The sequence below is a fragment of the Labrus mixtus genome, chromosome 12 (assembly GCF_963584025.1).
Source record: "Labrus mixtus chromosome 12, fLabMix1.1, whole genome shotgun sequence".
NCBI lineage: Eukaryota > Metazoa > Chordata > Actinopteri > Labriformes > Labridae > Labrus > Labrus mixtus.
In genome coordinates this window covers 26,355,495-26,383,305 of record NC_083623.1, presented here as the reverse complement: position 1 = coordinate 26,383,305, position 27,811 = coordinate 26,355,495, and the positions used below count along the sequence as shown (strand labels likewise).

Sequence of the window (27,811 nt, the reverse complement as noted above, 5' to 3'; positions counted from 1 at the left end):
TTAAAGGGCATTTGAACGATTTCCACTTCAGTGGTTAATGTAGCTCATCGCTGTTTAGCTGTGGTTGATGAAGTAAAGTGAAATATTTACCGGAATATATTTGTTACAGTAGATGTTATTTGTGAGCGTCAGAGGGGGTAGACAGGGGGGCTGGTACCCTGAGTTTGTCCCTGTAAACTTAACATCTGTAATACGAGATGTCTATTTTATGATTGCATGAATGCGCTAGTTGTCCATTTACCTGCTGGCCTCTTATTGATTGCTGTTTGAACTTTGGACTGTTTCATAGATGAAGTTCAAAGCTGCTGATGAAATGTAACCGTGCATGAATGCAGCATTATACTAGTGCAGCTCTGAAAGGCTTTGTCATGCAGGTCTGAGGTCTTTGTAACTGAGGGGCCACGTCTTTAGCTAATCCTGTCAGCCTGCCACTAACACAACAACAACAGAGACACTTTTGTTTGACTGGACCCACATTTTTCACCAGACTCATGACTGATGGAGTCGTTGAGCCCAGACTAAAGTTACATCACTGGCAGAGAAAGTCGCTGACTGGATTTAGCTTCAGTCTGTTTCTTTCAAATGCCTTTGTTGTTTTCTATGCACTACACATTCTTATATTTTAGTAAGTAGGTCACAGATTTACTCTTTGCTGTTTTTTTAAATTGGCAAATCACATTATTAAAGGTGACATATTCTCCCCCTTTTCAACAACTTTAAATAAGTCTCAGAGCTCCTCAAAACATGTGTGTGAAGTTTCTTGTTCTAAATCCACTCTGATCCTGTATTTGATCATGTCTATAAACCCCTCTATTTCAGCCCTGCTCAGAACAGGCTGTTTCTGTGTCTGTACCTTTAAATATGTAAATGAGCTGTGTCTGACCATGCCCCCTCTCTGGAAGGGCTTGGGTGTCTCTGGCTTTCTCGCTCCATGTCCTATTGTTTACGGTGAGAAGGCAGACTCAGAGGGCAGAACAAACACCTAGCTGTGGGAGTGTCACCCACCTGGGGGAGGGGCTACTGCCCTTTGCGTAGCCTCACCCTCGATGAGGCTGATGATGTGAAATAACTGTTAAAGTATTGAATTATAATGACATCTCCTCTTTTCATCTGTTCTGCACATCCATCCTCCTCCATCCTTCTCTGTTCTGGCGCAGACTCTGAGCACCATGTTCACGGAGGTGCTGGTTGCTGTGGTGATTGGAGGAGTGATCTTCTTCCTGGTTCAGAGGAGCAGAAAGCAGGTTCTGAAAACAGAGGATGGCTGGTGGGGGGCCGGAGCACCCCCTGAAGGTGGGGAGGACGTCACCATTAAGCCCTTCAAAATCACCACCAGTGATGAAGAGATCGAGGTTCGTTTACGTCTTAGTTTGCTAAGAAAGCTACAGTTTTGTCTTATTAACTCCTTATTAACCTTCCCTGCACTCATTGTATCAAACCCTGATGTTTATGACCACATAAGGCCACTATTGCATCTGTTAATACAAGCAGAAAGGTAAACAGTAAATAATACAAAAACTTTTCTTTTTTAACTGACCCCAGTAGAAGCCCACCTTGTTTCATACAAAACAACAGACATGCATTAAAATACTAACTCTTCAATTCCAATGTCTGTGTAAATGGAGACACAAATCGTGCATTAAAAAGATGATTTATCTGTTCGTGCAAACCATCCTAGTTGAAAATATACACAACTTTAAGGCATAATGTGTGACATTTAACGCATAGATAAAGCAGAAATCCAGTCTATCCTCTGTAAATGTCTCTGTGAGTCTTGACTGTCTACAATGAATGAGAAGCTCGAGTCCCGCTGGCTGTGTTGTTGTCAGAACCGTGTTTACATGGACGGGACGGCCGGCTCCTCCCCTTGTGTATAAAAGCTGTTTTAGTCAAGAACTAGAGAGAAGAAGAAGAACATTAAGAACATAAATTTACATGTAATGTGAAGCTACGAGCTAACTAAAGAGCGCTAACATTAGCATGCTAACACAAAAATGCAGGAACAGACAATTGTAGCTTGAGCAAAGGACAATTTTTGTCCACTGCTTGCACTTAACTCCGCTGCTGACTCCTTTGTCTGAACTCGAGTGGAGGGGGTTGGAGGTGTGTCGCTGGAGGAGAGCGGAGGCTTCAGTATGGCGGAGGTGTCGTCAAACAGCAGTTTGTTTTGGTTTCATGCTGGTGCTCAAGGGCGACATCTACTGGATCAAAAATGTGCACCTTCTTCCTTTAAATGCTGCTCTCACCTCTGGTGAAGCAAATGGTTAAATGATTTGTGGATTATTAAAAGATAAGAGTGAATGTCTGTTGAATATCCAACAAAGAAAAGATCTTACAGTCTGTGAACGGTTTTCTTTTATCTAAACTTCTGCTTATCTTCTTCCTTTGCACTGATGCAGAATAGCTCATATCTGAATCATAATGCCTCTTTGAACTTTCCCATGCTTTATCATTGCACAGTCTTCCATGATCACAGGTCAACTACATTCTCTGAAGCTGTTTTCACACATGCACTCCTGAAAATATCTGTTTTCTATCAGGACCTCTACAGGAGGATAGACCAGACTCGGCCTGTTCCATCACTGGAGGACAGCCAGTTTAACTACGGTTTCAACTCCCAGTACCTGCAGAGGGTGGTCTCTTACTGGAGAAATGAATTTGACTGGAACAGACATGTTGATAAACTTAACCAGTATCCCCACTTCAAAACCAACATCGAAGGTGAGGCCAAGCAGCTGACATATTATTTAAAAATAAATCCTGTTGACTGAAATGTGTCCTAAATCCCTGAACTCCTACCCAGGCATTGATATCCATTACCTGCATGTGAAGCCAAAGAAGGTGCCAGAGGGAACGACTGCTCTTCCTCTGATAATGGTTCACGGCTGGCCCGGCTCCTTCTATGAGTTCTATGGAATGATCCCTCTGCTGACAGAACCAACAGACCCCCATGACCTTGTGTTTGAGGTGGTGTGTCCCTCCATACCAGGCTATGGGTTTTCAGAGGCATCACATAAGAAAGGTGAGTCTGAAATTTTTTCACTTGCAGTCATGAAAAAAATGCTTCTGCCAGCAAGTTGTGAAAAAATCCCGATATCCCCATAATGTCTCAGCCTTGTCTAATACTATAATGTTTATAGGAGCAATCAGTAAGATGTGTAGTGACTGAAATGATAAAGGTATCTTACTATCTGATCAGACATTAATGAAACATGCTATGTTGAAGTGCTGGCTTCTCTGACAACAATGCAGCAGTCAGTATGTCCTCCTTCTAACTTTAGATTCTGCTCCTGAATGATCTGGATTTGTTTGGACCAGAGAAGGTAGACGGTTTTAAGACACCCCCACATGGCTGTTTTGGACACCCCTCTGTTTGCCAGATATGAGAGCAGTTATCAGGTCAACAGGTGTTGCAGCGATGGAAGCGGGCAAGAGAAGTGGTTCAGATAGAAGTGATTGTACCCGACCTAAAAAGCCTCTGCAAGTTTCTAATAAGCTCCACGAGCAGAAACGTGATCAAACTAGGATCAATGTTGGAGATGCTTTTGAAAAATGGAGAGAGGTTAGAACACAGAAAGGTTTACAGACCCATGCAGAGCTGGATAAACACTGAAGCTTCAGTGTTTAAGACATGGTAACCTGCATGAGCATCAACTATAGGGAGGAGGGGGCAGGGGGAAACCGCTCTCTCTGATGTTTAGAATCTGACTGTAGTACCCATTTTAAACACTAGGGGTCAGAGTTACATCTAGCTCCTTTAACATACCAAAAACAGCAGATCTGTTCTTACTCATATGGGTGTTGTTTTAAGAATTGGCCCCCTCAGTGTCCATAAACATAATGTACAAACGTTAACTTCCTGCAAAATGTACACACGTTGAATATCTAACTTCTCAGGTTTTTCTGTGTGTATCATTTATGAATACGTTTGCTTGTGTGTTTGTGTAAACAGGTTTTGATTCAGTTTGTGCAGCACGCATCTTCCACAAGTTAATGAAGCGTTTGGGCTTCCAACAGTTCTACGCTCATGGAGGAGACTGGGGCTGGCTGGTCACCACCAACATGGCTCAGCTGGAGCCCAAGTAAGACACGTGACCTTCTTGTTTCATTTCTTTCTCAATAGATTTCAGACTGTTACTGGCTTGTACTCTCTTACATAAATGGCTTTTGTCAGGAGTACAATCCCCTGAGGAATTTCATGTTAACTTATTGTGAAAGCCCACCATGTTTCACTAACACAACGTTTTCCTGAACCGGTCAGGTAGTGTTTGTGCCTAACAAAGACTGTTTCACCAGGACTTTGTTAGTTTTAAGAAAAAATCATGGTAAAGAAATAGGGTCAAAGGGATAGCTCAGGTATTTTGAAGTGGGTGGAGATTTTCAATAAAAGGTTCACTTCACAGCAGATGAGAGTGAGCACTGTCCCTGTTTCAAAAAGCCTGAGGGTGTTTATACACAGAACCTAGGCTATGTACGGCTGCACATGTGGTTACAGGAAACAGGTACGTAAGCCAATAAAGAAAGTGTTCAGCAACCTTTTAGTTTAAAGGGCCGATATGTAACTCTGAAACCTAGTGTTTAAGATAGGTACTGCAGTCAAAATACTTTCTAGAAAGCTGTCTCCCCCGTCCCCTCCTCTCTAGAGTGGAGGCTCACACAGGTTGTCATGTGGTGTACACTGTATCTTCAGTGTTTATCCAGCTCTGCATGGGTCTGTAAACCTTTCTGTGTTCTAACCTCTCTCCATTTTTCAAAAGCATCTCCAATATTGATCCTAGTTTGATCATGTTTCTGCTCGTGCCTGCTTCCATGGCTGCAACACCTTTTAGGTAGCTGTTTGCCTGGTAGCGAGGCAGGCACTCATGCATCAGCTTCATTTCAACAATGGAGGTCGCTGCTTGATCATTTCTTGTTTTGTTTTGTTTTTTTCATTCCTTAGCACAGTCAAAGGCTTGCATGTGAACTTTGCCCCGCCATCCAAACCAGGGTTGCCCGTGGCTTTATCCGTCATGCTCGGCCGTCGCTTCCCTAAGCTATTTGGTTTCACCGACCTGGATGTTCAGCGGCTCTTCCCCTGCGTGGAGAAACTGGTGGTGGAGTCCATCAAAGAGTCTGGCTACATGCACATCCAGGCCACCAAGCCTGACACTGTGGGTAAGGACCTGGGGCCGTCTCAACATAGTGTCAACACTACTAAACAGAAGAATCAGCACAGTGGGACCTTGTGATGTTAGCACTTACTTACCCTGGGAAGAGAACACACGGTCTTAAACAGCATCACGGCAGCAGAGGCCTTTAATGAGTATTTAATGCAGGTAGATATGAGCTTAGATTTAAACATGAGATAAAGGAAACAGAGTGAGGAGAGAGATAGTAAAGAGGTGTATGTGGTTATAGATCAGAGAATAACGTTTAAATCGAAGAGGAAACCGAGATGACCCTCACTGCCCATGAGCGATACACCGAACGCCTACCCACACTTTAGTCCTGTCCTTATGAAAGCAGGGAAATACAGCTGTCTCTGTGAATGCTCTTTTTCAAGCAGGGATAAAAAAGAGAATCATTTCTGACTTTCACATTCCCTCAAGGTCGAGGACTCAACGATTCTCCAGTGGGTCTGGCTTCCTACATACTGGAGAAGTTCTCCACATGGACGAGCCGCGACTTCAGGAACCTGGAGGATGGAGGACTCACCAGGTAAATAGAACAACATAATGTAATAAATCAATGAATGGAAGCTGGTGTGCTCACTGTGTGTCCGGTATTACTTGTGGTGGTAAAAGGTGCTGTGCAGTGTGAACAAATTGCAGGAAAAAAGCCAACGGCTTACCTTCGGGTAGTAGTGGAGTGGTCTCTGAAGCGGTTACAGGTACTCTTGTATGGGATAGAAATAGGTAAGTGCTTCCTTGTTGTGTCGGCATCCCAACACGTGACATCCCAAGTCATGTCACCTGTTGGTTCAAAAGAAACTATACAGAGTAAATAAGTGAAAGAAGGGGAAATAAGGGGCGGCAGTAGCTCAGTCCAGAGGGACCTGGGTTGGGAACCGGAAGGTCGCAGGCTCAAGTCCCATTGCGGACCACATCTGGAAGTTGATCTGGTAGCTGGAGAGGTTCCTGAGCGCTGTCGAGGTGCCCTTGAGCAAGGCACCAAACCCCCAACTGCTCTGGTGCGCTCTCTGCTTAGCAGCTTGTAGCAGCCCCTCTCTGACATCTCTCCACCATTGCATGTCCACAGGTCCTGTTTGTGCATGCTTGTGTTTCGGGCCTATGTGTGTGAGAAGCATGTCCCCAAATAACAGAGTGTAAACTCTTTATTAATCAGGGATTAATAAATATATATAGGGGATTTAAAAAAAAATCAAAAAATAAACAGTGGACAGAAAAAAGTTTACAGAAAATTCAGGCATCTATCCTAGCACTCCTGAGAAGGCCATTAGGCTGAAATATGTGTGCGTTTTCTACTCTTCCTTTTCTTTCCTTTGCACTTGAACCTCTCCCACACAAAGGCTGCCTGTATCAGAGGCCACTCCACTAGATAGATAGATAGATACTTTGTTGATCCAGAGGGAAATTCAAAACTACTACCAAGAGGTAAACTGGTGTGCTGTCAAATTCCACCACAAACTGGGCCCCTCTCACTGGGCTCCTCTCCACCCGGAAGCTCACCCTCACTGCAGGACGTAGAGTTTGCGTTTACTGCTTGTACCTACACTGCAAGCTATCGCTCGCTAGCACATCAAACCGCCGGTGTTTGTCGCCTGACTGTCCAACAGGAAGCAGACCAATCCACGTCGGCGGTCAAAAGTTGACACAAGGCTCACCCTCGTTTTAGAACAAGCTTTATCTGTTCGCCGTTTCTCCTCACTGTGATTATATTTTCTCTTCTTTGCTGCTACGTTCATGTTCGTCATATTCGGCAGTTTGAGTCACTGAATCCCTGAATTGTATTCACTCTCAAACTCTCCTGTGCGCTGTCATTGGTTGAGAGTAAACACACCAGCTCCCTGCCTAGAAACGTCTGAGTCAATCAAAACAACCATAACATGAAAATCCAGTCAGAGGACAGAGTCTCTGCAAACACAGTAACCACCACACATGTATGGATAAGTCCATTTCAATCAGGAGAGACAATTGATTAAAGATAATTATTTATTACAATGAGATATGGAAATGTTCCTTGACAGAAATAATTTTGGCGCTTGGACTCTATGGGGTGGGCGATGTGTAGAATGACAATTCTTAGCAATGTCAGAATAGATCCCCCCATGGAGTCCAGACACTGGTGGTGGTGAAGCTGATGACTTGATGAGACCAGATGGGATGATGATTCTGCAAGATGGCAGTGTTGGGGAGGTGGAGGGGCGCACGAAACATCAGCATGAAGGAACTAAGGGAGAGAAAGAATCATATTTAAAAGGGGAGCAGTACCATGATAGGTTGAAAATAAGGGCGGAACACCATGCAATTGGTTAGATGAGTACCGCTGACGAGACAGCTGATTAACCAATGACAGCCCCCAGAAAATGACAGCTCAAGAATGACAGCGGAAACGAGAATGAGCGTGCCAAAAAAGATGAATGAGAAAGACCCGATCGTGAAGGCAGTTATATAGTCTTCCTTACTGAACTTACGCTAGAGCTTCATATGTCTATATACAGTTTTTTTAAAGTTCCCTTTAATTCTTAATGTGTTCATACAGGGGTGTTTATTCGGTTTTAAACACCTCACTGTCTGATGAAATGATGCTGTGTGGTCTCCTGCAGGAAGTTCTCTCTGGATGATCTGCTGACTAACGTGATGATCTATTGGACGTCTGGCTGCATCATCTCCTCCATGAGGTTCTACAAAGAAAACTTCAGCCAAGGCCTCGACCAGCCTCACTCAAAGTAGGTGACTTTATCTTTAACATAAAACATAATGCAGCAGTTTGATAACATGCACGGAGATTGTAGCCATGGCGTGGAGACAGTCTATAAACTGACTCCAGTCAGAGTCTTTCTGGAGTTTTCTGCAAGTGTGAAAGCCTTACATGTCTGCTCTGCTGGAAGGAAAATGGGGTGAAATAGGTTCTATATTAACAAAAGAATAGTTTTCTGCATGATCTGTAAAAACATTTTATACGTGGTTGTGTTATTAGATTGTTGATATATCTGTAACCCAAATCAACCAGTGATATCAACAGACCGGTATTTATTGGTCAGGGTCTTTTAAGCAGTGTTTTCTATTATATCAGAGGTTAGTGTAGCTCTAGGGAGTATTATCTGCATACACGTAAATCACATCTGTACAGGTTACAACATCACCTCTTTAAATCTAAAGCAGACACCTGATCTTTATCCCCCCCCCCCCAGGATACCTGTGTACGTCCCCACTGGCTTTGCCTGCTTCCCCAATGAGCTGATGCACACTCCAAAACTCTGGGTCAAACAGAAGTATAGGAAACTCGTGACCTTCACGCACATGGCCCGCGGTGGCCATTTTGCCGCCATGGAGGAGCCCCAGCTGATGGCCGAGGACATCCAGAACTTCATAAAGACAGTGGAGAAGGAGAAGAAGAAATAATGACTGGAAACTATTAAGCAGATGGAAAGAAGTAGGTTTCAGTGGAGAGCAAGAAGTAGACAAGAGAGAGTTGTGATTCTTTAAAAGTGAGGTAAGCGATACGTTTCTCTCTGTGTTGGATTCAATGATCAAGTATAGCTCTGTTTTGATTATTCCTAGTCATACTTAATCAATATTAAGATGTTAAGTGTATAAGCAGAATAAAACATAACTCGGCCAGTGAGAGCGAAAGCATTATTCATGATTTATCATGTTGGCCACAAACGTTCAAAGCCTCTAGTATGGATTGAACGGGTATTGAAGTTGTGGTACTGTGCTGTGGGATTTAATTTGGAGCCATATCACCTGTCCTAAAATTCAAAGCTTTGTGTTGAATAAAGTCAGGAAAGTTCACTCTCTCTCTCCTGTTGATCTGCACAAGATTTTGGTCGTACCTGAATATTCCTTCAGCCTTGCAGTCGAACATTTCCTGAACAGCAGCAGATGGGAGGGAGGGGGGCGTGTTGTTCTGACAGCTGAGACAAGGGACCAGGCATTTCTCTGACTCAAACTACAAACATGGCTGCCACACGTTTGCTCTAAACCTTTTTAAAGGTCACATGTTATACAAAATACACTTCACCATGTTGTTCTAACACTAACATGTGTCTCTAGTCTGTCTACAAACCCCCCATGAGAAATGATGAGAAAAGTTCATCCTCTCCGTCTTTTGCCTGCTCCACTTTTTCAGAAAATGTGTTCTCAAACAGGCCGTTTGGAGATTTTCCCTTCATGACATCACAAAGGGCAGTAACCCCTCCCCCAGGTGGGTGACACTCCTACAGCTAGGTGTTTGTTCTGCCCTCTGAGTCTGCCTTCTCATCGTAAACAATAGAACATGGAGCGAGAAAGCCAGAGACACCCAAGCCCTTCCAGAGAGGGGGCGTGGTCAAACACAGCTCATTTACATATTTAAAGGTACAGACACAGAAACAGCCTGTTCTGAGCAGGGCTGAAATAGAGGGGTTTATAGGCATGATCAAATACAGGATCAGAGTGGATTTAGAACAAGAAACTTCACACACATGTTTTGAGGAGCTCTGAGACTTATTTAAACTGGTTGAAGAGGAGGAGAATATGTGACCTTTAATTATTTTTTCTTTTCAGAATATTTTTAACTCATTTTAAAGTCACGGTCACATGTATTCTGTTACCACAGACAGTAAGAGGGGGGTTTAAAAAGTGCCTTACACCCACATGCACAGCAGGGCGTGACTGAAATGTTTTAAACCTGTAGGTGATGTCCCGATCGCTATGACTAGTGTGTGTTAACAAACAGTTGAATACAAGCTGCTGCTTGGATCACGGTGGCCTTTGATTGATCTGCCCATGTTTGTAACATGCAGAGTTACGTGTATGTAATCAGTTCACTTTGATTTGCTACAAAGAGTAGGAGCACTGCTTGTAAGTACATATTGATTCAAAATTTTTATTTTTGGGCCTTTTATGCCTTTATTTATAAATAGGACAGGCTACAGGTGCCCCGGATACATATTCATTTGATATGTAGTGATCATGAAGGCAGAGTTGAATCATTATCAGTGCTGCTCATGCTGAAGAAGTGTAATACAATCTGTAATGCTGTTTGACATGTTGTTTTCATATGATGATTATATGTTGTGATAAAACGAGCAGTCGACGACATTTCATTTCACACAAGTGACTAAATTGAATTTGTTCTTGTTATGCTTAGATGACCAGAAGGATGTGTTCTTGCTCAGACTTTGACATGTTTGTTCTGTTGTGGACCAAATAAAATGTACACTGAGTACTGTTCTGTTTTAATGATCTGCCTAATTTTTTTGAATGTATTGTAACATGTCCTGGACATGCAAAAAGGGGTGAATAACTTTACTATAGCTAACGGAAGCTTACCACCCATTAGTTAACTAGTCTACTCTTTCCTAGAACTAAGTGAGAGCTCACTCCCTACCAGCCACTAGTCTACTCTTTCCTAGTACCTGGAGCTATGTAAAATTACTCCACTAACACCCTTTGGAGGAGAAAGGACTTGTTATAATCACATAGCCCTAGGATTATCTGCCTAACATTCATTTCTAGAATAATTAGATTCAAGAATAACCCCTGGTACAGGACTCTAGATTACCCCCCGGAGAGGGAATAACTGTAATCTCTCCCCGCTAGGATGTTAGGTGTGTATGAGGTGTGTAGTAAAAGTCAGTAGAAGTGTGCAGTGGTGTGACTGCTCAAGCTTACCTTCCGAGGTTCACAGGGTCCTTAAGGGAGACTCCGGTCTTTGTGGTGTGAATGATTTCAGTCAGAAAATGATTTCAAAAGTTTCCGAAAATTTATTTAAAAACTTCAAATGATATTCCAAATGCAAATACAGAACAGTAAAAGTAAAAATATAAAAATGTAAAAAGTAAAAGCAAAACACAAAGACCAAAGTCTAAACCCGAGAGTGTAGACACTTGTGGTTTTAAAAGATCTTGGTCTCAGAGACTAAGTCCCCAAAATGGGGATTCAAAAGTCAGAGTGATGTGGAGTCCTTTAGAAAAGCAAAAAACAACCCGATCAGCTTTTCTACAGCCTTTTTATAGCCAGATGGTCCCTTTTTTCCAAAATTCTGTAAAACCTCAACAATTCATATTCGCAGAAAGGTGATACATCCACAGTTGATACCAAGTTCATACGTGGTTTTAATGTCAAAGCATACAAGGTAACACAGGTGATACTAAGTTTGTGGTTTTAGCTTGAAGACCGTGAACCAGGCAGATTCACAGAAACGCTATACACCTACGAGCTCGTATGTGGTTTTGCTCAATGTATGGCACACTTATCCTGACCTCACAGGTGCATAGGCACCGCGGGTATGTGTAGGATTGACAGGAAATATAAAAGCCAAAAAAAACATACGAATGAAATGATAAAAAGATTAAATGATAATAAAAGAAAAATAACATATATGGTAAAAACAAATTCAACAATTGCATAACTCTTTCTGATCTTTCGACACCCTCTCTTGCACATTCTTGAATTTGTTCGTCAAACGCATAAAACATACTAAACTATAAATCAAAAAATCAGAAACAAATCAAAAATCAAACCGGAAAACAATAACATCAAAAATCACTCATCAAATCCGGTTAAACAAAACAAGAAATGAAAAGCAGTAACAAATCAAAATAACAAATCAAAAGGCAGAACGTAAGTCAATAATAACAAAATGACTTACAGCTTATAAAAAACAAAAGTCGTAGCGACTATATGACATAAGAATGAAATGATAAAAAGATTAAATGATAATAAAAGAAAATGAACATATATGGTAAAAACAAATTAAACAATTGCATAACTGCATGGCAACAACATGTACACTGGCAAGATGACCTTAAAGAAGGAGTCAGTAGAAATGTTTGTTGCAGCTTGTAAACACAACATTCAAACTGGGCCCCTCCTCCTGGGCTCATCGCCCCCTCCAGAAGGTCACACTCACTGCAAGACGTAGTGTGTACGTTTACTGCTTGTACCTACACTGCAAGCTACGGCACGCTAACACAAGCTAACCGCAGGTGTTTGCACCTGCCTGTCCAACAGGAAGGGGAAAAACTCCATGTCTGAGGGTGAAAGACGAAAGATTTAACCTTCTTTCAGAACGAGCTTTATCTGCCTCACTATGATTATATATTTTTTTTTGCCGCTACACCCATGTCTGGCATATTCACAGGTAGGAAATCGCACCCAATTGCTGAACTGTTTCCACTCCTAAACTCATCTGAGCGCTATCATTGGCTGGAGGAAACACAACAACTCCCCACCCAGAACCAGCCAGAGTCAACAAAAGCAAACCAAAACATAAAAATCCAGTCAGAGGACAAGGTCTCTGCAGACTCAGTCACCACCACGTGCGTGTGTGTGTGTGTGTGTGTGTGTGTGTGTGAGACGTATAAAACAGGTTATTAAAGTCTCTGCATTCAGAAAGTATTTATTATATGACAAAAACACAGTAATATAAGATCACTTATTAAGATTAATGCCTTTTATATGTAGCTACATGTTTTGTTTTTTTAAGTGCATCAAGAAATTAAAGTACCTGAAAGAAAATATCGGTGCACTTCTGCCTCTAGTGGTCAGAAATGAGAATGACGACACACATTTTCCCGTGTATATCTCCTGACCTATAGCAAGTACATGAAACTCCTTTCTCAAAGAAGATAATTAATACTATTTATCCAACATAAATGAATGTAATAACATACATATAAATGCTTGTATGTATAACAGAGTTGTAAGCTGTGCAGCAGCTTTAAAAAGAAAACTGTATTCATGATTAGTTGTCGTAACGTTGGAGAAAAAGTGTCGAGCTCCGTTGGTTGTCTTTCAGAGTGGACTGGTTGAAGCGCTCTGCAAACATTATGAAGGGTTGAGAGACTGAGTCACATTAGAGTCGTTGGATGAGATGTTGTTACCATCTGGAAAAAAACAAAACACAGCAACAAAATAATGTGTTTAGTCCTTCGCCAAAAAAGGAAAGAAAAACGATTGATACTAAGACAAGTCCACAGACTTCCCAGCTCCTTGTGAGGCTAAACCTTGGCTGTAGTCCTACTGCTTGGTGCTCACAGTGATGAGCTTTCTTTGTTTCAATGACAAATCTACAACAATCTGAATGATACTCAAAATAACAGCTTGGGCTCTCATTGCTAGGACCCGACCAATATGGGAATTTTGGGGCCGATATCAATATGGGGGAGAAAGAACATCCGACACGGATATATTGGCTGATACCTTTCTTAGATCTATCTTCGATTTGCAGAGATAGATATACACATATATTGCGTTGATCCCTCAAATTCAGTTATCAAACACGGTTGACACCAGAAAAGTGTGCTAAATGGATTACAACAAGCATCATCACTCTACAGCCAGAAAGAGAACTGCTAGTGTAATACACTTAACTCAAATGAAATGCTATTTGACTGGTGAATAAAGCTACAAATATCAGCGCATATATGCGATCAAATTAGCCGATACCGATAGTCACTTGATATGCTAATATCGGCCGATATTATCAGCTGGCCGATTAATCGGTCGGGCTCTAATTATTGCCTTGAGTCTGTAAAATGATCCCGCCTTTATGTGGGACAGGCATCAATACGAGATGGGCCTTTAATCGTAAACAAAACTTGTGCAATGCAAAGGTAGGACACTACTCAATTATAAATTTACCAAAGGAAGAATATTTAGCTGTGCACAAAATCAGGATACCACTAAACAAATGGAATCAAAAATCATGAATTTGATCTTGCTTTGTAAGGCGGCCCATGTCTGTCGACCTGCTGCACTTTGGGGAGAGAGAGAGAGAGCTCTCTTAATATAATCACTGCCGAGTGCTGTGCTGGCCTGCAGAGCTGTGGAAACACATCAGATTGTCTTTAGTTGTTTAAAGCAGATGACTATAAACCTAAAGTTGGCCGGAAAATGTCACCAGTTGGTTGCACGAAATGAATAAACAGAGTAGCTATACTGAAAAATATGAATAAAGAAGTGCCACAATTTGGGCAGTCTCTGTGATACATGTTGAGATTTTTCACTGGATCAGAAAAACACCTTAACCTGCTTATTGGCTACAGGGCCCCAACACAGTATTTGGAAATGAACTTTAAAATACAAAACTTTCTGAATATCTATCCAAGTATTGTTTAATTTCAGTAGTGGACTGCGTGGGTAATTAATGTAAAGGAACGCCTCACAGGTGTACGCCGCTATCAATCAGTTAAGTTGTAGTTTACACATGTTGTTCTCATGGGTGTAAACATTGGATAACAGAATTAAATACGTACCAAGTAAGATAAAACTCCCTGTGAATCGCCGAAAATGGACGTTGTACTGTACTCAGTGGACTTACTGTACATTTGTCACTATGGTCATAATATATTTTTTTGTAGGCCTAGCCATGAGTTATATGGGTACCAATGTTCATACATGTAGACTACATGCAGTTCAGGGGCTGTACTTTAGGGGGCGCTGCCAAGCCACTTTGCGTCACATGTACGAAAACACTATCACACGTACATTTTATGCTTTCTTGAATTTTGTGCAAAGTTTTGTGAGTTTTCGGGCATTTGAAGCTCTCAAATGAGCGATTTATTTGTGACAAGAATAACAACAACTCCTACAGTTTCAATAGGGTCCTTGCACCCTACAGTGTGTGCTTGGGCCCTAAAAATGTACCTGGACATAATGTCTTCACTTTATCATTTTATGCTGCTGATCCTTTGTATAGTTGTGTAATTCTTAGCGTAACTCTACTTGAGATATAACTATTGAACTTTTACCAAAGTCAGATAAGGTCGTCATTTGAGTCCAGGCGGAAGTTTATGCTCAATTTAAAGATATTCTTTCCAGCTGCTACTTAGATATCACACTCACAAGAATAGGATAGACGGACTAATACAGAGAAAAAAAGTTTAGTTTCCGACCGTGGCTGTTGACCGAACTGAGGCATTGTGAAAACACTACAGAAGCATTGAGACAGAGCTTTTTTCTCTTTTTTGAAATTACTGCTTTACCTCTTCCTCGTCTCCAGAGCTGGAGAAATCCAAATGCACTCGATGTGTTTCCAGCACTGGTGCTCTAAAACAAGAATAATTGTAAACAAAGAAATTAGTAACCCCAATATTTCCATCAGCTTTGAAAAATGACAAAATAAAGAAAATATCTTACCGTGGTGCCACTTCCGGATATCTGTGACTTTATTGCTATTTCTGACCGCACCTGAAAAAATGAATCGTCAACAAATTAGCTTGGTTCTTGAAAGCTCCAAAAGTCTGATGTTGCAATAAAACGTGTTTGTAAAAGGGCAACTTCTAAGATGAAATGCAGTTCAGTAAGCTGCAGATTTGAACTGTGACTTATTTATGGTTGTAGCTCACTGATGGGTGGAAAAGGTTGACATATAAACCAGAGCTGATATGCTAGCTGACAAATCAGTCTTATTATTGTATCCATATTACTTGGCTCTGTTGAATATTGTTAAAAGTCACATATTATGTAAAACACTTCTCCATGTGTTTCTAACACTGATATGTGTCCCTAGTCTGTCTACAAACCCCCCAATTATGAGAAAAGTCCATCCTCTCCGTCTTTTGCCTGCTCCACTTTTCAGAAAATGGGTGTTTGGAGATTTTCTCTTCATGACATCACAAAGGGCAGTAACCCCTCCCCCAGGTGGGTGACACTCCCACAGCTAGATGTTTGTTCTGCCCGCTGAGTCTGCCTTCTCAACGTAAACCATTCATAGCTTTCAGTCACATGACCAGCGTGGAGGGCTGGAGGGCAAAAATGTTGAAACACTGTAGAACCACAACATGGGCTTTTTAATTTAATCACCTGACTACCGAATTAAACAGATATATTTAAATAAACCATTAGTTGTGGGCTCTGAGACACTGTTTTTTAAAGCTAGAAACGGCAAAGTCCTTGCCAGTGTTACGGTTTATAGAGTAACCATGTTATCTGGTGACTTTCTGCTGAATGCGTCACTGGTTGTCGGACGTTACATTAAAATAAATATCTTTGACATTATGATAATACAAAAACTGAACAAAGAGGCTTTTGTTAGGACACTTTCAGTCGCGTTTGTTTGAAATATGTCAGTTAACACGTTGTTAACACGTGTCATAGTTCTTAAGCTGCCCTCCAGGTATTTTTTCCCCCTGATTAAAGTGTCTCCTAACAGACCGCAACGCTACGCAAGCGAGTGTCAGCAGGGAAATCAGCTAAAATCTGTTATTTACTCTTGGAGTGTTCTAACTGCCTGCAAGACGCCCCGCTTCTTTTTTCCTCTCTGTTGCTCGTGTAGGTGAATGAGGAACGAGTGAGGAGGGGCACTGACACTCGCTTTCCTCACTCAACAGAGCTTGTTAGCTTGTTTTACAAAGTGGTGATAACGGTACATTAATTAAGATTTACTTTTATTGCATTTTGGAAATTTCAGTATTTACACTCTGTAAGTTATGCAACACACACATGCACAAACAGGATCCTATGGACATGCACTAATGGAGAGATGTCAGAGTGACGGAGCTGCCCACAGCAGGCGCTGCTGAGCTGGTGGTGGGGAGGGGGTTTGGTCCTGCTCAAGGGCACCTTGGCAGTGCTCAGGCACCTCTCCAGCTACCAGACCAACTTCCATATTTGGTCCGCACTGGGACTTGAGCCGGCGACCCTCCGTTTCCCAACCCAAGTCCCTACAGACTGAGCTACTGCCAGTCTGTCATCACATTCTACAAGCTCTCACATCACATTCTACAAGCTCACATCACATTCTACAAGCTCTCCTATTTTGCAACATATCTACCTTCATAGATGTGGTTTTGTTAAATAAATTATGTTATAATTTAATAGAGCAGTTGTTTGTGATTACTGGTGTATTTGCATTGTGAAATAAGCTGGGTGCGAGGGCTTTGTGTACGGATTTCACGCCTTCAATTTATTAAATACAGTTATTAATTATTAATAATATTAATAATTCATTAACTAATTTGAGACTGAATTTAGTGATATTTGGTTATTTGTACTCTGATCTCAGAATGGTGCTCACCAAGTTAATGAAACATAGTTTAATAATATTGTTATTTATATTAATTAATAATTAAATATAATTATTAATAATATAACCAAATTTGACTAGATAAAACCCCAACAACAGCGAGTGTGAGATCATGCGTGATGCATCGCGATATCTACTGTTAGGACACGGTGTTGGGCTTTGAAAAACTAGACTTAATCAGATCTCTAGTTTATCTAATAACAAAGCCACATGTATAACTACTAATGACAAAATAACTATGTATCTCAGTAAAAAAATGTAAAATAAAAAGTTTCGGCAGCTACAGACTCGACTTGACTTTGATTGACGAATACTAATCTCTTTGGAGATTCTGTTGTTGTCAGTGTATTAACTGCACATGTTGCAGTGCACATTTTGCAATGTTAGGGAAAAAGCAAAGGAAAACTATAATTCAGAATGTTTTCATCTAGTATTTAACCGTGCAATTAAATACAAATGTGAATATTGAGTCGTAAATACCTTTTTGTCCAGCAGCAGTCCAAACACCAATATGAAGAAACCCTTTAAGGACAAAAGCACACAGTGTCATCACGAGGCTTTAATGACAAAACACACACTCATAATTCAAAATACATCAAAAGCATTAGAATTATACAGAATGTCACACAGTTATGTTTAACTATAGTATTCATACCTGCAGTGAATTGAAGAATGAAAAAGCAATGTGGATGCCTTGATTTTCTGGGTCGGCCAGGGTTCCAATTCCCAGACCCCAAGTTAATCCAAATAATGGTGTGAGGACAGCCAGGGTCCTTGCAATAACCAATAAAACATTCCTCTGACCTGCTTGGGCAGAATCTGCCACTGCCCTTCTCCTCAGCATTTTGAATAATACCACAATCAAGATGATGAGGTGAAACAGCACTATCGTCAGAGCAGGCAACACAAAGGCTATTATGGCGAGGGACTCTTCAAAGTTGAGCCAGCAGAATTTATCTTGTGTGTACGTTTCACTGGGTGCAGTGGCAGCTATAGTTATGACCGCGATGATAATAGGCCCTCCGTAGCCTACAGAGAATCCAATAGCCAGCATGGATCTTTTGGACAAACCTCCATCAAAGACACTGACTATGCGGTAAAGCAACAGAAGGGCTGAGGCTAACATCCAGAAGAACATGGCTAGGTAGAAAAAATGGATAAAAAATGTAGCTGCAGAGCATGCGTCACGGTTATCACCCGGTGCTTCTGAAATAGAAGCCCCTATGATAAACCAAATGTCTGCAATCAGGAGAGACACGGCAATGTTAACAATGGAGACATGGCGCAGGTAAGATGTGGTGTTCCTTCTAATCTTTCTCCATATGACAGCCTCAATTATTAGGCATATGACCAAGGAGGCCATGGATATGCCAACTCCAATAAATGTTATCAGAGAACACACTTTGCAGTTAACGAAGGGCGACATAAGGATGGAGAAGGAGGTCAGGTGGTTGCAGTTGCAGGTGATGCTTCCATTTTTAATTTCTACAGGCATACAGCCTTCGTTGTCCCATCCCCCGCGATCATCAAAGAGGCTGAAGTTCCAGAATACACACTGTGGGTTCACCAGTGAAGTGTTATTGAGGTTAAATGTAAAGGAAATGTTATTAATGGGGATGTTTCCAATGCTGGTCTGAACAAGAACGACTCTCCCATTGATGTCAAATCTGGAGGAATTTGCTTCGTCTCTCGCGGGGAGAACGTTATGCATTGAAGCAAATGTCATCACAGTGATATTCTTCTCTCCTTCACCAGGTTCTGATATAACTATTGTCACTGAAGAATTAAAGCTGGCATTGAAAGAGTCTGTGAATGTAGTTTTGTTTAAGAGAATAGAAGGTGTGTCAATTGCTAAAGAGACATCAGTAATGCGAGCTGTTATATTCTCCAGTGACTGCAAGAATGTGGAGCTTCTTGTCTGTGACTCATTTCTTGAGCCATTGTTCAGGGACTCCCAGGTTCCCCTTGCACCATCTGTGGTGAGGACACCTGCAGTGAGAAGGATATCCTGCATTGATAGGAAAGGAGACATTAGACCATGTGAAATGTAAAGTATACTGTTACATAAAGTAAACCTCACCCTTCTTGTTCACATACCTTTGCTAAGTCACTATTAATAGGTAGGGATGTATTTGCAACATTGCTGAGTATATCAACAATGGCATTTATGTTTGTGGGAGATTTAACCACTTCCTCAGTGAAGTTGACGGTGACATCGCTGAGTGTGTCCAAGAAACCTGGCAGTGAATTGGCATTCAACAACTGTGAAATTTGAAAGAAAAAATATCATCAATGTTAAAAGTATATCAAGGATGAACATTGAAGTGATAATGTCAAAGTTGTTGTTATCATTAAAGACGGCTCTAAATGTCTTTCTGTTGGGAGGAAAGCCATAAAAATTGACTAAGGGCGCACTCACACTAGGCAATCCGTACACACGGTACATGTTCTCGGCCTTGGCACTGTTGGAGGAAGTGTGCTTTGGCTAAGTACAGTTGCACAACCACGGACAGGAAGCGTAGACAGCCTTCGTTAATGAATAAATCCCAGAGTGTTCTGTCTGTATCTGACTAACATGACTCAAAATAAGCCACAAAGTCAGTAAAGTAGCTGTCTTGTTCTCTGTGTTGTTCTCCAATGTGCGGATGCAGTCTCAACCGCTCATCCCTTTTTTATTTTTTGAGTCCATCTGTCTTGTGAACTGAGCACGCTTCAGTATCACCTAAAGCCATGCATGTGTTGTATTACGATGTTATGTACAAGAGGTCAACGTGCTCAGGCCCGGTTTGTCCTGGAGCAGTGTGAGTGCAGGCCAGCGGGGGAATGGGGAGGGGGAACAATCGGGCTTCAGCACAGTACGGAGCAACTGGGCCTATGAGTGCCCCTTTAATGGTAAATGGACTTGAGCTTGTATATTTATTTTCTAGTCTTCTGACTACTCAAAGCTCTTTTACCTCGCAGGTCACACCTACACATTCACACACTGTTGGTAGAGACTGCTGCGTAAAGAGTCCATCAGTATTAACTAAGTCGTACACATTCATATGCCGCCGTGTAAGCAGCAGGAGTTACGTCGAGGTTAAGTGTCTTGCCCAAGGACACTGTGGTCGCTTTTACCTGGGGACAGAAGGTTGAAGAGACAACCAACTCTACCACTGACCCACAGCCACCGAACAAAATGCACATCTACACAATCCTACTGCAAGTGCATATGAGTGGAACATACTCAGTTTTTGCAATTCGAAGAAGTACAGTCTTGGCACAGTGCAAGTCGCAGAGTTTAGGTGAGTTTTGAACAGGACCATTTTAGCTCTGTTCATCCCCTTTATATAACACAGGAGAGGTGTAAAGGCAGTTTTATTGTATCTGTCTGGTTTAAAACAGAGCCGATCTAAATGTTTTCTTCACTGTACTCTAGTTATTTTTGTTGCACTGCAGTCCTGTATAAAAGCATGCTTCTAGACTGTAAGTATTTCACTGCAAATGTGAATTATAGTTTGAATTATAGTGTGACGACCCTTTCACCAGAACACTAAGAGTCTTTGGCTTGCTGCTGTTTGTCTGTACAGTATGTGTGATTGCTGCAGGAGGTGTGTCCTGGCTGGAGGCTCATTGGCAGGATAACTGCACCTGGGCCTGGTGCACCCTGGCCTACAAAGTAGGACTGGGAAATTTAATTGAAAATTAATCAGAATTTCTAACCGACATAATCTTGACGATTATTTCGATTATTTTCAGGGCAGAGTAATGTGACGACACGTCCAGTCCGCGACATAGATGCAATGTCCGTCGTTTGGACACATTTTGTCACCGGACAAATAGAAGTCGAATGTAAACACTGCAGAAAAACTGTTTGCAAGAAATGCAAGTTATTTATTTTCTACTGTTTTAGAGAAGTTCATTTATACTTAAAAACTAAAATGTGTCGTTTTCATTTCAAGCGATGCTTTGATTTCAGTTCCAAATATTCAATAAATAACCACAAAATAGTTAATCAGATATGCACTTTCATATCCCAGCTTTAATAATTTAGTATACAGTAGAGACCATGTCAGTTAACTATCAGGGCAAAAAACAAGAACAAAATAATCGTAACCCATTAATCTTAATCGAGTTAAAATTGTTAAATTAATCTTGATATCAATTTGAGGTCATATCGTCCAGCCCTACTACAAAGATCTGCTGGTTTCCCTCATTCACTCTCTCTCAGCCTGACCGATGCTTCTTGTTACTTTAGTTACTAATGTTAGTGCAATCTTCTACACCTCACACCACATAATAATTTCACACCAGTGATCGGAAAATGAGCGGATTAGAGCTTCCAGAAAACGTAGGTGTTTAAGGCGTCTTTGACTCTTGATATACCAGCAAAGGTGCGCCTTTTTTTTTGTAGCTAATGCATTCTGTAAAAATCTTTATGTAGATTCTTCTTACACTCATATTAGTGTAAACTGTAATGTCTATGATGTAGACTAATAACTCAATTCTTAGATGAAGCCTTCATTCTTTATTGTAATTTAATTGTGATGTCATAGAACAGGTTGTCCTAAATTAATGCAAAGACAAAGATAATATAGTTGAAGCTCACAGACGTTGTTGTGGTTCTACAATAATAGTTTTAGAAAAGAAAAAGTTACCAGTAGCCTGATTTGTGTGACAAAGGCTGGAGCAGCAAGGAGTTTGCTTGAGGCCCCCAAATTATTATTATTAAAAATATGTTGTGTAAGCATGTGCTGGTCACCTCAGACTGCAGGAGCAGCTCCTGAACCGGTCGTAGGATACAGTTGTTTTCAACTTCTCTCCATGATCCATCTTCCTGACAAACTCCTTTCCTCTCTCCCACCTCGTCACGTTCACAGGAACCGAAGGCCATCTGGCCAAGATTTCCAGTACCAAATACATCATTGTTACAATCAGGAGCTAGGAACAAAGAAATGAATGAAACAACATTACTTTCAAGTGAAAAATATTTTGATCTGATCTGTATTTCATTCCCTTTAATCAACACTTACCTCCTGTAGTTATCTCCAGCGTACTTTGTTTTAATTCTTGGCGGCCTATCACTTGACAGGTGAATGTATGTTCCGTTTTTTCACAGATGGGGATGAGAAACGAGTAGCTGATAGAATTACCTGTGCCTAAGACTGCAAGAATTCAATTTATTAATATGAATATAAAATATAAAAGATTAGCCTTTTGGTGTTTTGTTTGATTCAGGCTTACCTTTAGTCGAGTTTCTTAACACAACAGTGTAGGGTTCGTTGACAGAGCACTCTAGTTTCACTTCTCTTATGTCCTGACAATGGATTTGTCTGCTGAGCGGCGTCAGTTGTATCAGAGGTTGCTCTTGGAGTGTGAAGCTTTGATTATTGGATCTCTCTCTGAAGATTTTCTGGCCAGACTTCAGCCTACATTCATATTGACCTAAACATCAAAGGGGATTTAAAGTTAATGTGAAGTAGCAACACCGGGTTTTAAAATGGAAACAATTTGAAGCAGCATTCATGTAGTGACTTTCTAATGTCCTAATGTTCTAACCATACTTTTCCTCCATCGCTGTATTGGAAAGGTCTTTTCTAACGCATTTCTAAAAGATAAAGAAATGTCCTAAATGAAATGACTTTGAGTGGTGTTCCCGTTTATTGTGAAAGGTGAAACAGACAAACCGTGATGATGATATCATGAATGATTGTTGCAGACATTGTAATTGTTCGCTGACATTCGGTTACTAAGGGTGACGAGTGTTCCCACCAAGCGGCGACCTCCGGTGTTGAAAAATGAAGCCATTGCTGAACTGCAAAATCCTGCAGTTCCTTAAGTGTCCACTTGAGGCTGGCTGTATCAGAACATACACATACACACCACATGCAAAAAACTAACACGTTTACAGCCTGGTATAAAAATGAAATAGGTCTGATTAGTTTTTGCAGTGAGCATGTTCTTCTTCTTGTCTCTAGTTACAGAGGATGTACTTCATTCTGATTCATTTATGTTTTATTTATTCACATTCTACCTCTAATCGTCTATTTTACTCTAAATGGGACCTAAATGTACAAAACAAGCATCATGCTGTATTGAAGATGACTGAGTTGGGTTGACAGGCCGTTTTATGGTACACTTATATACAATGAAACTGTCTTTTTTTCAATAACTGAAGTTGCCCCCTGCTGGCCATCAGAAAGAATGCAGGTTCAAGGCACTTCCATGTTGACTTCACTCTTCTGACTGTCCATTTCTTATGCAGTCTATGATATTCCTTTCTTTAGTTTTTCTCTTAATATAATAAAACAACATCAAGAAAAATCTGATCAACATTAGCCTCATCATATAGTAAAAGGTTTTTACTAGATGGGTTTCAGTTTCAGGACTTTTCATGGTTTGCTTTAATTTTCATTTCATTTCCTGCCAGATTCCAGAAACACAATAGGAGACTATAGTAGATATCTTCCAACTATTTAGTCATAACTAGGGTGTGTCTATTATTGACTACTTATGCATTACTGCGTACTTTGGCATTTGTCAGTATCGATTCCCCACCCTGCAATTTAACTTTTAAATTCTGGGCTTTAGATATATACCGAAATCAATGAATCAGTCACTTGTTATTCTTATAGTGAAAAAATAAAAAAATAAAAAATATCTCATGACAATTAACAAATTGAGCAGATCAAAACCAAAGACTATATATTAATGAAGGAAGCCTGAGTGACGTCAGCCATCTGTTCCTGCAGGAGGCTCCGGAGGCTCATCGATTTTCAGTCAACCTAACGACAGACTGAGAGCTGGGGCTGAGGTGGGTTTTAAGGCTCCTGAAAAACCCTTAGATAACACCCGTCTGTCAATCATGTCAGCTACGCACCTAACTATGGATAACACGTATCGTTCATAACATCAAAATGGAGCCGTTCTAAAAAAAAGAACACCTCCTTACAGTGTGTACCGATCAGGACAATAACTAATCAGACTTATTTATTTTTTGTACCAGGTCTTAAAAATGTTAATTTGTGCTGTAAAAAACAGGTTTTTTTGAATGGGTTTGTATGTGACCTCAAGCGGACACTCGGCGAAACCCAACATTTCTCCACCATTAGCGATAGGAAAAAACGGAAAAAACTTCCAGTAAGAGGCAGAAATCACGAGCAGAACGTGACTCATTAGTGAACAGCCATCTGCCATGACCATATGGGCTGAGAAAGTAGAGGGAAAGACGAGAGGTTTAATGGTGACGGCAAAAAAGACTGATGCAAAAACTATGGGTTTTATTTTTAGTCCTCCTGAAATTATCGAGATATGGGATACGATAAAGCTGCTTTGGAGACAGAAATAAAATCTACGGATGAAATGCATATTACTTGAATGATTTCTTACCAATGTCTGTACCAAAGAATCTTCTCAGAGTTAATACTGCTTCTTCATTCACTTTTGAAAATTCATAGAGGTCTTCATTGCTGCTTATTGGATTGTTGTTAAACCTCCACTCTGCTGTCCAGTTGGTTCCTAAATTGAGATTAGCTGGAGGAGGACCACATGTCACAGTTGCCTCTTGCTGTGAGATAACTGTAGTCGGTTCCAACTTTAAGGATGACTGACCTAGGAAAAAAATAACAAAGTGTTCAAATGTGCAAACAAGTGTACAAAATGATCAGATAAGATAAAAATGTGTATGGAACCATTGCAAAAATTACAGAAAAATATAATTTCCTTCATTTATTAGAGAAAAATTAAACCTGTCATACTGTCAAATATTATAGGGTAGGTTTCCGACAGGTCTAGAAATATCCCTGTTTGTATAGCTTGAAGCTCTGTGTCTGATAATGAAGCTCCTCTTATGGTATAATCTCCGATGGTGCTTCCCGGTCTGCAACACAGAAAATACATTTATGACCATTTGACATTCGACTTGGACACCATCTGCTCCTGAAACCAACCAACTTCACCCGTTGAAACATGAATCTGTATTGACATTGGGTCATATACAGTGGGTACGGAAAGTATTCAGACCCCTTTACATTTTTCACTCTTTGTTTCATTGCAGCCATTTGCTAAAATCAAAAAAGTTTATTTTATTTCTCATTAATGTACACTCAGCACCCCATCTTGACAGAAAAAAAACAGAAATATAGAAAATTCATTAAAAAAGAAAAACTGAAATATCACATGGTCATAAGTATTCAGACCCTTTGCTCAGTATTGAGTAGAAGCACCCTTTTGAGCTAGTACAGCCATGAGTCTTCTTGGGAATGATGCAACAAGTTTTTCACACCTGGATTTGGGGATCCTCTGCCATTCTTCCTTGCATATCCTCTCCAGTTCTGTCAGGTTGGATGATGAACGTTGGTGGACAGCCATTTTCAGGTCTCTCCAGAGATGCTCAATTGGGTTTAGGTCAGGGCTCTGGCTGGGCCAGTCAAGAATGGTCACAGAGTTGTTCCGAAGCCACTCCTTTGTTATTTTAGCTGTGTGCTTAGGGTCATTGTCTTGTTGGAAGGTGAACCTTCGGCCCAGTCTGAGGTCCTGAGCACTCTGGAAGAGGTTTTCTTCCAGGATATCTCTGTACTTGGCCGCATTCATCTTTCCTTCAATTGCAACCAGTCGTCCTGTCCCTGCAGCTGAAAAACACCCCCATAGCATGATGCTGCCACCACCATGTTTCACTGTTGGGATTGTATTGGGCAGGTAATGAGCAGCGCCTGGTTTTCTCCACACATACCGCTTAGAATTATAGCCAAAAAGTTCAATCTTGGTCTCATCAGACCAGAGAATCTTCTGTCTCATAGTCTGGGAGTCCTTCATGTGTTTTTTGGCAAACTCTATGCGGGCTTTCATATGTCTTGCACTGAGGAGAGGCTTCCGTCGGGCCACTCTGCCATAAAGCCCCAACTGGTGGAGGGCTGCAGTGATAGTTGACTTTGTGGAACTTTCTCCCATCTCCCTACTGCATCTCTGGAGCTCAGCCACAGTGATCTTTGGGTTCTTCTTTACCTCTCTCACCAAGGCTCTTCTCCCACGATTGCTCAGTTTGGCTGGACGGCCAGGTCTAGGAAGAGTTCTGGTCGTCCCAAACTTCTTCCATTTAAGGATTATGGAGGCCACTGTGCTCTTAGGAACCTTGAGTGCTGCAGAAATTCTTTTGTAACCTTGGCCAGATCTGTGCCTTGCCACAATTCTGTCTCTGAGCTCCTTGGGCAGTTCCTTCGACCTCATGATTCTCATTTGCTCTAACATGCACTGTGAGCTGTAAGGTCTTATATAGACAGGTGTGTGCCTTTCCTAATCAAGTCCAATCAGTTTAATTAAACACAGCTGGACTCCAATCAAGGAGCAGAACCATCTCAAGGAGGATCAGAAGAAATGGACAGCATGTGAGTTAAATATGAGTGTCACAGCAAAGGGTCTGAATACTTATGACCATGTGATATTTCAGTTTTTCTTTTTTAATAAATTTGCTAAAATTTCTACATTTCTGTTTTTTTCTGTCAAGATGAGCTGAGTGTACATTAATGAGAAATACAATGAACTTTTTTGATTTTAGCAAATGGCTGCAGTGAAACAAAGAGTGAAAAATGTAAAGGGGTCTGAATACTTTCCGTACCCACTGTATGTAGTAGAAATGTGAAATAAATTTTGAAGTTCGAGCCTTCTTGGCTGAGAAAAGGCAAAAAGGGTCTTTTTGGCTAGCGGCCCCGGCGGCTAGCGGCCTGCATCCTACAATTCTACAATTCTACAATTCTACAATTCACTTAGCAGATGCTTTTATCCAAAGCGACGTACATCAGAGAGTAAGTACAACACAAGCAAGGATCTAGAAAAAAGGGAACAATGTCAGTAAGAGCAAACGATCAGCTTTGAGTCCGATTGGACACACAGGTGCTGACAGGCATTGCACAGAGGCAAAGCACAACATTGACGGCAGTTCTCGAGAGCTCTAATCAGTATAGAAAACATCTTATAAGTCATCGTTATCAAACAAAAAAAATTGTCACAACCTTCATAATCATCAATAATATCGAGACCATCATCATTAAGTTAGTAGGTATTCATGAAAGAGCTGGGTCTTTAGCTTTTTCTTAAAGGTGCAGAGGGACTCTGCAGATCGAATGGAGTTTGGAATTTCATTCCACCACTGGGGGGCAACAGAGGAGAAGAGTCTAGTCAGAGACTTAGGACCCTGTTGTGAATGTTGGATCAGACGCCATTCATTGGCAGAGCGTAGTGGGCGGGAGGGAGTGTAGACCTGGATGAGAGAGTTAAAGTAAGGAGGAGCCATTTTTGTCGCTGTTTTGTAAGCGAGCAGCAGAGTTTTAAATTTGACGAAAGCAGTAACTGGGAGCCAGTGTAAGGAGATGAACAGTGGAGTAACGTGCTCTTTTAGGAAGGTTGAAGACCAGTCATGCTGCTGCATTTTGTATCATTTGCAGAGGTTGAGTGCATGTAGGAAGACCTGCCAGGAGAGAGTTGCAATAGTCGATGCATGATATCACAAGAGCCTGTACCAGGAGCTGTGTAGCGTGTTCTGACAGGTAAGGTCTGATCGTCCTGATGTTGTACAGGGCAAATCGACATGACCGGGCAATCGAGGCTACTTGAACCTTAAAAGTTAGCTGGTCATCAATCATGACACCCAGGTTCCAGG

At 41.2% G+C, this 27,811-nt stretch overlaps 2 protein-coding genes across 2 annotated transcripts in view; one reads left to right on the top strand and one right to left on the bottom strand.

Moving 5' to 3' along the window:
• ephx1 (epoxide hydrolase 1, microsomal (xenobiotic)) overlaps window positions 1-10,388 on the top strand; it is a 64,855-nt gene extending 54,467 nt beyond the window's left edge. The window contains exons 3-10 of the mRNA XM_061051387.1: window positions 1,158-1,352; window positions 2,541-2,721; window positions 2,804-3,022; window positions 3,953-4,082; window positions 4,940-5,154; window positions 5,589-5,697; window positions 7,766-7,888; window positions 8,354-10,388. Of these exons, the coding sequence (XP_060907370.1) occupies window positions 1,170-1,352; window positions 2,541-2,721; window positions 2,804-3,022; window positions 3,953-4,082; window positions 4,940-5,154; window positions 5,589-5,697; window positions 7,766-7,888; window positions 8,354-8,564 (1,371 nt within the window). The 5' untranslated portion in view covers window positions 1,158-1,169 and the 3' untranslated portion in view covers window positions 8,565-10,388. The remainder of the gene's footprint in view (window positions 1-1,157; window positions 1,353-2,540; window positions 2,722-2,803; window positions 3,023-3,952; window positions 4,083-4,939; window positions 5,155-5,588; window positions 5,698-7,765; window positions 7,889-8,353) is intronic.
• An 857-nt stretch (window positions 10,389-11,245) lies between these two features.
• The window catches only part of LOC132984433 (uncharacterized), a 90,575-nt gene continuing 74,009 nt past the window's right edge, over window positions 11,246-27,811 (bottom strand). Inside the window, exons 20-30 of the mRNA XM_061051266.1 lie at window positions 24,915-25,036; window positions 24,547-24,768; window positions 22,402-22,602; window positions 22,191-22,322; window positions 21,920-22,098; window positions 19,276-19,440; window positions 17,834-19,186; window positions 17,659-17,700; window positions 15,291-15,341; window positions 15,137-15,200; window positions 11,246-13,036 (exon numbers count right to left, since the gene is read on the bottom strand). Coding sequence (XP_060907249.1) covers window positions 12,978-13,036; window positions 15,137-15,200; window positions 15,291-15,341; window positions 17,659-17,700; window positions 17,834-19,186; window positions 19,276-19,440; window positions 21,920-22,098; window positions 22,191-22,322; window positions 22,402-22,602; window positions 24,547-24,768; window positions 24,915-25,036 — 2,590 coding nt within the window. The 3' untranslated portion in view covers window positions 11,246-12,977. The remainder of the gene's footprint in view (window positions 13,037-15,136; window positions 15,201-15,290; window positions 15,342-17,658; window positions 17,701-17,833; window positions 19,187-19,275; window positions 19,441-21,919; window positions 22,099-22,190; window positions 22,323-22,401; window positions 22,603-24,546; window positions 24,769-24,914; window positions 25,037-27,811) is intronic.